Source organism: Vespa crabro, chromosome 16 (genome assembly GCF_910589235.1).
Source record: "Vespa crabro chromosome 16, iyVesCrab1.2, whole genome shotgun sequence".
NCBI lineage: Eukaryota > Metazoa > Arthropoda > Insecta > Hymenoptera > Vespidae > Vespa > Vespa crabro.
The window spans coordinates 2,848,779-2,860,951 of record NC_060970.1 but is presented as its reverse complement, the minus strand read 5'-3'; the positions used below and the strand labels follow the sequence as shown (position 1 = coordinate 2,860,951).

Below are 12,173 nucleotides of genomic sequence, written 5' to 3'. Positions count from 1 at the left end.
ATTTTGATATATCACGAACAGTTGACCTTCTTTCTTATGCTTTAGTCGGTAGCCATAAAGTTCTGATTCGGTTTCGATTCCTTGTACTTCGGTTTCGCGATTATCGTATTGGAATTTCTTTCGTGGAAATCTGCGTGGGAATATATTCGTAAGTACCTGTTATTATTATTTATTAATAATCTTATATGATTTATTATGAAAGACAATTTATGCGAATCGATTTTATGAAAAAAATGTTTAGAAAATTGGTGGACTAACCATTATGACGACGCGGTGCATCGCGCGAATGAAATGAAATGCATCTTGTATCGAAAGATCGATAAATTAGGGCATTTATGTTCATACAATATATATATATATATATATATATATATATATATATATATATATATATATTTATTTTTTTTTTCTTATGTATATTATTTATTTATAATATGATATTAATTATCTCAGATATCACGTGACAAAATAAATAAATGTAATGATGATAATTCCAGAATGTCATGATACTAGAATGTATTATACTTTAGTATCAAGTTCATTCATGAAATTCTACAATCTATTTTTTTTTTTTTTTTCTTGAGAAAACAATTTATTCTCTATTACGTCCTTTATGCTAATTGACATGTATATGTCCTTCATTAAACAGAATATGACTTATGTCTAATAAAATTATTATAACCAAATACTGACATTTTGTTAAATACAAAAATACAATTCTTACCTTCAAAAGGTAATACATATAAATACGCACTTATGACTTATGTTTATATATTAATGAACATTATGTAGCATATTACATAATTTGAAATTTAACTCTATTTATTACATTTATCCTGTACAATGCGATTTCTTTGATACTACGTCGTTCTATTAATTCCATTTCTTTATAATAATTGGAAATGATTTATATGTTTACAATTAAATGATAAATCGATATATTTATATATATATATTTTTTTCTTTATACAGAAAATTTGGTGAGAATTTTGGAATACTCTTTAGCATGTTTCCAGTGTCATATTTTCTTAACTTCATAAGGCAAATTACTGATCTTTTATGCCCTATAAGTTAAGCTTGACACTTCATTGCTCACTCTGAATTATTATGAATATTTATAATAGCATCATTTATTAATCTCTCTTAAGTTAAGAGATTATTGATGTTTATGGAAATTAGTATCAAATTATTGCTTTATATTATCAATATGATATGTAATTGATATTAATATTACAATTACTAAAACAATTCTACATCGTTAATCAAATTTTTATAGTTTTTCTTTATCAGAATATATCATTATACCTCTTCCTCTGTATTATTTTTTACAGAATGGAACGATATGCATTTTCATATCTGTTCTTTCAAAAGAAACATTTTAAACAAATAAACATTTTTCAATGCTCATCATTTGCTATTACATATATTATAACTTACAAGGTTATAATAATACTTTATATCCTCAAATTATTGGTTATTATATAAGAATATTAATAGTGTAAAACTGAAATATTTAATAAATATTGTTTACTATAATTTTTATAATATTAAAATTATTTACAATCGTATTTATATTGATGTTATTATCATGTATATTTATGAATTTATTTTTATTTGTATACAAATAGATTTTATGTATTATTCTAATTATATTTCTAGAAATTATTAATAGAAAATGCAAAAGAAATATAATAAGATTAATGGCTGAATACATATATTTCTTTAAAATATATGTGTTATAATTGTTATAACAATAATTATTTTCTCTGAATACGAAATAGCGTCCAAATGGACCGCAGCCATCGAAAAGAGATCGACATGCATTAAAAAATATAACAAGCAAGATATTTGCTAGAGTGATAGAGGATAAAAAATGCAAAATTGGAACCAATGGCAATTACCAACTGGTGCCATTACTACTTCAATGCCACAACCACCGGTTGGTTATACTGCACCAGGGGCAGATCCAATGGCTATGATGCAAGCTTATATGCAGTATTATAATCAACCAGTAAGTATACAATATATAAGAAAATAAAATGTTATGGAAATGCATGATATATTTTGATTGTATGATTTTTCTTATATAAACAAGTCCACAATGTTATGTAGAGTTTGTTTATATTTTTCAGGCACCCAGTGGATATACAGCTGAACAATGGGCTGCTGCTCAACAACAAAATTGGACACAATGGCAACAGTGGCAACAACAATATCAACAATGGCAAGCACAATATGGAGAAAAGGTATGTAAAATATAGATTTATATTTTGTATTAAATACTATTTATTTTAAGAATTATTTGTCGCTATATCATAGAATATTTCTCTTTCAGTACCAAGAAACTATGAAGCAGATGTCGTCGCAAAATATGAATTTATCTGGTCATGCACCACCTTTACCAACTATGCCACCACTTCCTAAAGAGGATTTTAAACCCCCTTTACCTCCGAATACTGTTAATACATATCAATTCACAAATATCCCCCCTCCACATCAAAACAATCTTCCACTATTTCCTGCTAAGCAACCTGTAAGTAATGCAGCTTCACAATTAAATGTAAATTCTTCTCAAAATCCACCTCTACCTCCAACTCAACCACCATTGCCTCTGGAGAGTGCTCAGAATAATGACAGTAATTCTGCTACAAAACGCAGTAGTAATGCTGTTAGTGAATCCTGTAGTGCCAAAAAGTTAAAACTTGAAGATGAAGAATTAACTGAGGCTGAAAAAACATTTGACGCTCAGTTTAAGCAGTGGGAAGAACAGTTTAACAAGTGGAAGCAACAAAATGCAAATCATCCTGATAAGGTAGGTGATATATTGATTCTATATTGCAAATATATAATACATAGAATAATATATTAATGAATCTTCAGAGCAACAGCCAAAGATAGGTATTTCTATCTATTTATAAAGCTACTGTAATATAAACAAACAAATAAAAAAAAATATTAGTAAATATTAAAATTCTCCATTTTAGACGCATTATAAAATATACGAAGCAAAATGGACATCTTGGCGGGAGAAACTTATTGAACGTAGAGAACAGATGCGTAAGAAGCGTGAACAACAAAAACAAACAACTGCTAAAGCAGATCCTGAAAAAAATAAGAATCTACCTGGAGGAGACAAGATAATGAATATTTTATCAAGTACAGAGAATCAAGGATTAATTAACAATCTCTTAGGTATTGGGAAAACCCTTGGCTTAACAGGGAAACAAAATACAGGAACACTTCCACCGCCGCCTCCTCCACCTCAGACAACAAGCAATATTTCATCTACAACAGTTACACCTGCAATAACTTCACAACAATCAACATCTCAGCCATTGAATTCGGACACAGTGTCATCTTGGAATGCCCAACAAGCTGCACAGTGGGCGGCTCAATTTAATTCTGGAATGCAAAACTATAATAGTTTTCACGGTAACTCTGGATCGACTCAACCATCTTTTGGAACATCTCTAAATTCAACGCATCCTCCAAATTTCGCACTACCACCACCTAATGTGCCAAATGTTGGACCAAATTTTTTACAACCACCACCAGGTTTTAATACTAACGACGGAAGACAATTACCGGATACAAGCGTAAGACAAAATTTACAGGACAGATCGTCATATGGTTCAAGTGGAAATAATTTGAATATGTTTGGTGCTAATGAAAGAGCAAATTCAGAAATAAATCGTTTTGGAACAAATGAACCTTTAACTTTACCTGATTACTCAGGTAATTTTGATACAACTGATAATACCAATAACGAACGTATGAATAATAGAAAAGGACAATTAGGCACTGGTCCAGAATATTTTAGGCGAGAAATATTAGATAAAAATTTATCCGAACATGATCAATTCAGATCAGATGGCTCATTTAGTTATGGTAATGCGAGATTCGGTAGAGGAGAAGAAAATTATAAATCGATAGATGGAACAGAAATTGATGGAAAACTTTATAAACCAGAAGATAGAAATTATATGGAACGTGGTAATAATCCATTTAATGATCAAAATAGTTTTAATTCAGTTATTAGTTTAAACAATGATCATTTTAATATTGATCGTACTGGTCCTGGACCAGGTGATCGTTTTGTAGGAAGTGGGGATCGGTTTGGAGCTGGTAGTGATCGTTTTGGAAATTCAAATGATCGTTATAATGATCGATTTGGATCAGGAGATGATCGATTTATTGATCGATTTGGATCAAGAGATCGATTTGGATCAAATAATGTTCGATTTGGATCTAGTAGTGATAGATTTGGGTCACTTGATCGTTTTGGTTCAAGTAACGATCGTTTCACTTCAAGAAATGAAAGATTTGGTCAAGGAAATGGATTAGAATGCGATAGATTCGGACCAGGCTTTGATCGTTTTGGTGTATCTAGTGATAATGTTGGCCCTGGAAACAATAGATTTGGAAGAAATATTATGGATCACTATGAAGGAAACGAAGGAATAGATAGCACGAGAGATAGTAATAATTCTCGAAACTTTGACAGAAATAATCAATTTGGACCTACCGATGAATTGGCACCAGAGTTAAAAAAACTTATGGAAAAAAGAAGAGCTGCTATGGATGTATTCAAACCTAGCTTTCATGATTCCGATAAAAGTGTTAATGTTGGATCTTTACGTGAGAGTTTTAAAAAAATTGCTGGTGATTCACCTTTTATATCAAAAAGTTCCACCGATTTTGGACAAAGGGATTATGTAGGATCAAGAGGAATGACAGTTTCTAGTCCTCGTTTTCCAGGAAATTTTGGACCACAAAATAATCCTAGATCATTTGGACCACGCGGTCCTAATGAGTTTAAATCACATGGTAATTTCGAATTTCGATTACGCGCTCATACTAATTTCAGTCCACGTGATAATTTCTTTGATTCTCATGATCCTGGTGGTCCATTTCTCAGAGAATCCAATACTAATTTCTCTAAATTTGATAAGAATCATTCTATGTTTGGTTCTGTGGATGTTGATCAACGGATTGAACAACAATTTGACAGAGATCCTAAATTACAACAAACTAAAGATACACAAAATAGTGGATCATCGGACAGTATTGTACCTGCAAATACAGATAATATACTTACAGAGAAAAGATCAGATATTCCTGTTAATAAAAATGAAATGGATAATGCGGTAAAAGCAGAAGAAGTATCACAGGCGGAAAAAATAGGAGAAGAATCATCAAATAATGTTGCGGATACACAATCGAATGCTCAAGAAGACAAAGCTACACGTTCTAATGTACCGCCATTAGAAAAACCACCTTGGATGGATGCATCATTTCCTGATGTTAATTTATCTGAAAAAGATATTAATAACACGGAAAGTAACAATAATCCACCTGCAAATTTTGTTGTTGCCTCTACAGAAGAAAATAATGAAAAAACTGATGATAGAATACAAACAGATTTGGACAAAAAATTGGAGTCAGATGCGCCAGATAATGAGCAAGTCAAAAAATCTGAAGTTTTACCATTTATGGGTGAAAATGATCCAAAACCGGAAGACTTAAACATGGAACCACCACCAGAATTACCTAATTTAGGATCAATAACGGACGATTTGAATAACGATAATAATACATTTACTAATAATCAAAAAATTAAAGAGCCTTTCGGTGCAGATCGTAATTTTTCTGGAGAATTTGAACGTAATGCAAAATATTTCGATCCTAAAAATACTTTTAGTCCTAGAGGATCTAGTGATGGAAGATTTTTACAGCAACCTCATACACCTAATAATGGACAATTTTCTTCATTAGGATCAAACGATATACGATTCAGATCTCGAGCATCCAGTGACGGACAGTTTGGTTTTCGTGGACCTAATAATAGAAATTATGGGCCATGGAGAACGAATGAAATGCCATGTGATAATAGAGGATTTACTGACACACAATTTACTCCTAGAGGACCTATTGATAGATTGTCTGGTATTACAAATATTAATGAAAGAAATTTCAATAATAGAAGATCTATGGATGGGCCATTCGATAATCAATGTTCAAATGATGGACCTTTTACTTCTGGTTATAATGAGGGACAATTTTCACATCACAATCAGCAAGATAGAATGCTTGGTTCTCGAAGTTTTGCAGAAAGACATTTTGATATACGTAATGCAGGATCAAATAGTAAACCTTTTGGATCTCGTGGACCATTTGAAGATCCTTTTGAATCTCAAGGTTTAAATAATGAAGCAGCAGGTGCACGTAATTATAATGACAGATTATGTAGCAATAGATCACCTTTTGCCAACAGAGCTTTTGGATCAGATGGAGCACTTGATAGTGCTAATAATGATATTTTTAAAGACAAATTTAATGAAAATTATTTAGATAGGAAACTTGATATAGGTATTACTGATACCGGAGGTAGCGTAGGTTCAAAATTAAACTGTGAATTGGGTAAAGTGAATAAATCTGACGGTAAAACATTCTTCCAAAGCAATTTTAGCGACAACACTTCTAGATTGCAATATGGATCTGATTGTACTGTTAATCTTCCACCTCATGAATTCAAAAGTAATATTCATAGTCAAGTATCCCCCTTTGATAAGAAAATTACTGAAAAATCTTGTATAGAATCAAATGTTGGAGATTCTAGAATAGGGTATGGAGATATTTCTGGAGGATTAGATTATAAGTATACTAATTCTCCTTTCATGAAACGATCTATTGATAATCATCAATCTTATATGAGAGGTGTACCCAATAAAGAATTCTGTATAGAAAGACAGTTTAATTATAACCATGGTGGTGCTACAAAAGATAAAAAATATATTGAGCATGTACCTGTAAAAGTAATCGATTATGCTCATGCCCCTCGTACCATAATGCAAGAACATTTAACTCCTGTTCAATGTTTCGATTATGGACATGGAAAACTAAAGCCTGTTGTACCGGATCATGAATTAATACCGCAAAGAGATTTTAGAAATTGGGAAGAAAGCGAGCAGAACTTGAAAGAATATGCAGAAAAAATGAAAAAATATGAGAATTCTATGATGAAACATGAACACAGACGAAAGACAAACATAAATGAGACGAGAGAAAGCGATTGGATAGTAAATATTAGAAAATATGAACGAGAAAAGAGAAATACAGATGACATGCAAAAAGATAGAGAATGTTCTCAAGAAGAAAGAGTTTATACTAATACTTCTGATAAAGAAAGAGATGAATGTATCCAAAGTGATAATAAAATAAATGATAAAGGTAAATTAGATTATATAATAACATTTAAAATTATATATGATACTATAATAAATTTTCTTTTAATTAATCTCAATTCATTTTTACAATCCATTTCTATAATATTTCATTTCTGTATTGAATTAATGAAAGAAAATACGAATTATTGTCAATCTATAAAAAAAAAAAAAAAAAAAAAAAAAAAAAAAGCAATGGTAAATTACGACAACAAAATGTTTAATAATAATATATAATTTTTCATCTATATTTTTCTTGGCCACAGATAGAGGCCATGAGAGATGCGAACGGGTTCAAACAGATATAAACAAAGAGAATGACAGAGACAATGACAGGTAATATGTTATTAAGCGTGTCAAAATAATATGTGGAAATAGTAAATTTGAAAACATTATATTGTCATTACTAGTCCACATGCACTATTGTTATTAGAATATCATTTATATGATCAGATAGTTCTATATCTATCCCTATATACACTTGCATATGAACTAGTAATATTGTACATTTATATTTTATGAATATTAGCGTGTCTTCAAGACATTTAACTTTCTTTAGATCAAAAGGACGTACTAACTGGCAAGAAAACTCAAACAAGAACACTGTAGAGACAAAATCGTCAAATACCAGGTATGTTAATTCAATATAAAATAAAATTGAACAATTTATTTCAATCTCTAGGATATTAAACAATGGATACTTCATAGATTTTCAATATTTGTAAATGTAAAAAAATTACATACATATATACACAATTAACCTTCTACCTCACATAATTTTAAGATGATCTAAACATTCTTATCATATATTCTTACCTTTGCAAAACTTTTATTATTATAGTTCATCCAACAAGTCGAGTCAGTAGAGGTAAGCAAATATCCGCATGCCAACGTACGTGGCGGATGTAAAAGACTTCAGTTATTGGCAGGTAAACGAAAGTTAATCGTTGAATTCAGGAACGAATTTACATGGGTCATTATTAGGTCTTACTTTTACTCTAAGTGATAATTTTATACCCATTTCAAGAATCCCGCTCGATAAGTTTTATAATATCTGAAGATTGTGAATAGGCTCCTGTTCCAATCACGTACGTTTGTTTATCTCTACTAACTCGACTCGTTAGACGGACTGTAGAATTATATTTATCATATTATTCAGCTTGAAAATTTAAATATGTGGATATATATATATATATATATTCTTTTATACTATTCAAATAAGTACCTTAAGACATGGCAAATTTTTGCTACTTCAACAAAATTAATATTTGATAAGTTTATGTAAAAATTTAAACCAAAGAATATGTATCTGTCCTTTTTTTTTTGTTTTTTAATTTGGACACTCCATCCGAACCTTTTATCACGGTGTGAGATAGTTCAAGAATATCTTTTTGAAGTTCTGGAAAATATCCATAATACATAGATTTGCATAATTTTTATGCATACAAATTTTATATTTTATGTTTTTATTTATGTTATGAAGTGAAAACGCGCGTAAACTCGTTATGGATAACGATACGTTGCAATAAATCTTGCAGCTCTTTTCGTGTGGATATAACAATCGCATTTTGATTTATACTACAATGATTTTTATTAAGCAATTTAAAACAAATACGCTCCATTATGGCTTGCTGAATTTGTAAGCTTACTAAACTGTACTGTTTTGAAGCTCTAAAAATATTTCTATATTAACAAGGATTTAATTTCTTTTAAACATTTATTATTTGTATAAAAAGTAATTACACAAAAAGAAATATGATGTTTATCACACTAATTTAGTATTGATTGACTTTCATTCAAAATTTATTATTAACAACAAATGTGTATAATTTTACACAATGAAATAGTTAATGATATATTCTGAATGCAAATTATATATTTAATATTGTAACATACGATTATTACATACAATGCTGAAAATCAAAATTTCATTAATACCATCCTATTTGGTTTTCATCTTTGTATGTTTTGATACTTAAGTTGCAATGATAATTTAAATCTAAATTATTTTGACAAATTTCATATCTATTACTTTTGTATATTAACTTTACATGGAATTTAATTTTCCAATGAAAATGTTCTACTTATGTGAATTACAACACAATACTTTATCACGTGGATCACACCACAAAACTTAAATAATATTATTTCATGAAGATTAAACAATAAGATATTAAAAATGCATATGAAAAATATGTTAAATTATCCAAATATTTTGGATTACATTAAGACGTACACACTTTGAGATTTTCTTCTGATTTTCATACAAACATTATTATACTTATGACTGACATTTAATATTCAAACTATATGTATATATATTTATATTTTTTCAATATTGGGTTTTAAACAAATATTTATATTATATATACATGTTATAATCACGTTATCATTTTCTGTTATATATGTAGATCAAAATACAATGATTATTATAGTATGATATATTTTAATGTCTACAAATTTTTTGTTACAGCTTTACAGATAAACAGCAAAATGTATCAGAATTACCATCCAAAACCTTGGAATTGGCGAAAACGGCAAATTGTACAATGGTGGATGATCTACTGTGCCCTCCAGGTCGTCAAAATAGACCATCTAAAATAGCAATTATTTTAAGAGGTCCACCTGGTAGTGGAAAATCATTCGTAGCAAAATTAATTAAGGTATAGTTTAAACTAAACTTTCATTTTTAATTTTTTATGTCGTCAATTATGAAAATGAATACGAATGAATATGAAAAATTATTTATTTATTATCATATTTTCATACAGGACAAGGAAGTTGAACAAGGAGGCTCTGCTCCAAGAATATTGAGCCTTGATGATTATTTCCTTGTTGAAAAGGAAATAGAAACAAAAGATGACAATGGAAAGAAAGTGATAGTGAAGGTACTGTATTTAATATGTATGATATTGTATGCATATTTCTAAATTTTATTTTAATTTTTTAGGAAATGATTTATGAATACGAAGAAGCAATGGAACCAAGTTATATAGCGTCTCTTGTGAAAGCATTCAAAAAAAATATTACAGATGGCTTCTTCAATTTTATTATATTAGATTGTATCAATGAAAAAATATCAGATTACGAAGATATGTGGAGTTTTGCAAAAAGTAAAGGATTTAAGGTACATAAGATAAATAAAATCAAACAAGTTTAAGCAAGTCATATTATTCAGCTAAACTTTTAAAATTTAATAGATATCCTTTTAACGATATTGTTTAAAGTTTATTTTCAATATGTGATCTATAGGTATATGTATGTGAAATGGAAATGGATGTACAAATCTGTTTAAAGAGAAATATTCATAATCGTTCTGAAGATGAAATTAATAGAATTGTGGATTATTTTGAACCTACACCAAGTTATCATCAAAAATTAGATGTAAATTCGATGTTACAAGAACAAGCAATCGAAGAAGTATTATCAGTTGATTAAAATATTCATTGTGAATATTAATTGAATTTATATATTATTTCATGAACTCTTCATTATAGGTACAAATGGAAGATAGTCAAGAAACATCAGATAAAGTATTACAATCAAATGAAGAAAGTCAAGATAGTCAGGATGATGCTCCAGAAATTATTGTAAATTTATAATATTTTTTTAATAATTTTATTTAAAATTTAATTCAATGATCTCTAATATACGTGTATTTCAATAAATGTATTATATACTATTATATAAATACACATATATATAATATATACATTACTTTTTAGGGTATTAGTAAATGGGAACGAATGGAAGCGGAAGATAAGTTAGGTTAGTTAAAAATAATATTCTTTAATTGATACCTATTGCTTAAAAGTGATTTTGAATCAATATATTATATAAATGTATTTTTGTTAAAATTATATTTATAGATCGCTTAGATGGTTTAGCAAAAAAGAAAAATGAAGGGAAACCACAAACAATGGAAGATTTTTTACAAGTCCCTGATTATTATAATATGGAAGATACTTCTGGAAAGAAGAGGGTATGCAAAAGAGATATCATTCTTTCCATAATAATTTATATTCAACAAATTTTCTGCGAATTAAATTAAATAATTATAATAATTAAGTTATAAACGATTGGTAGGACTGTTTAACGTTATAGGTGAGATGGGCAGATTTGGAGGAACGTAAACAACAAGAAAAGATGCGAGCTGTAGGTTTTGTTGTTGGACATACAAATTGGGATCGTATGATGGATCCAACAAAAGGTGGAAGCGCTCTAACACGTACCAAGTATATATGACGCTAAATTAATTTTAGATTATTAAATATAACGATGAAGTTAAGGGGGAAAAAGAAAAAAAGAAAGAAAAAAACTTATTTCCTTCAGAACGAAGTGGTGTATTACTCATAGGTTTTTTTTTTTCCTCCCGCGTTTTGTTCATATTTTTTATGAATTAATATTATTAATATTTAAAGAAAAGAACGTTTTAGTGTTAAATATTAATAAACCTGTTCAAATATTCAAATACTCTAAATCTTGCTTATCATTCTTTCAACAATCAGTCTAAAACTGTGAATCTAATATTGTTAAACAATATACAGTGATATTGTTGACAAGCAAGATAATTAATACAACCAAATTATTATTATCATGTATATCTACAACAATGCATTTTAATGAAATAATTAAAGGATAGTAGATTTATTTACAGAAATATATAATCATTGAATATAAATGTTACTTCATATTCTGTAATCGTAATTTTATTATTCTATTCGTAAGATTAGAATAGAAAAAAAAAAAAAACTATAAAGGAATTGATATTTTTATATTACTTTTCCTTGTGTTCCAATATCTTTAGTAATTACATAATTCCCAATGTTTTACCCACGTCCTAATACATGTTTATCCATCAATCATTCTATATCATCTGTTTTATATCATTGTATAATTAATCATTTCTAATTGTAATTTATAAACTTTAGACTATAATACCGTTATACT

The 12,173-nt window shown here is 28.8% G+C and overlaps 1 protein-coding gene across 3 annotated transcripts; it reads left to right on the top strand.

The window, feature by feature from the left end:
• LOC124429754 lies at nucleotides 1-11,533 on the top strand. 3 transcript variants are annotated; one of them, XM_046975394.1, is made up of 16 exons: nucleotides 1-148; nucleotides 1,782-2,011; nucleotides 2,133-2,246; nucleotides 2,336-2,812; nucleotides 2,985-3,993; nucleotides 4,087-7,230; nucleotides 7,490-7,559; nucleotides 7,783-7,854; nucleotides 9,697-9,886; nucleotides 9,995-10,111; nucleotides 10,174-10,350; nucleotides 10,476-10,643; nucleotides 10,721-10,813; nucleotides 10,949-10,991; nucleotides 11,093-11,205; nucleotides 11,328-11,533. In XM_046975394.1, the coding sequence occupies exons 2-16, from the start codon at nucleotides 1,874-1,876 to the stop codon at nucleotides 11,466-11,468; spliced, it is 6,066 nt and encodes a 2,021-aa protein (XP_046831350.1). In that variant the 5' UTR covers nucleotides 1-148; nucleotides 1,782-1,873; the 3' UTR covers nucleotides 11,469-11,533. The 3 variants fall into 3 exon arrangements, with proteins under 3 accessions (XP_046831350.1, XP_046831349.1, XP_046831351.1); XM_046975393.1 differs by having other exon boundaries at nucleotides 4,075-7,230; XM_046975395.1 differs by having other exon boundaries at nucleotides 4,075-7,230; nucleotides 11,310-11,533.
• Nucleotides 11,534-12,173: the final 640 nt, after the last annotated feature.

Coding starts and splice junctions, on each gene's coding strand:
- LOC124429754 (XM_046975393.1), top strand. CDS start 1,874: ATGCAAAATTGGAACCAATGGCAATTACCAACTGGTGCCATTACTACT. Junction 3,994..4,074: donor TAGAAATTATATGGAACGTG/GTAATAATCCAT, acceptor TTGATCGTACTG/GTCCTGGACCAGGTGATCGT. Junction 11,206..11,327: donor ATACTTCTGGAAAGAAGAGG/GTATGCAAAAGA, acceptor TTAACGTTATAG/GTGAGATGGGCAGATTTGGA.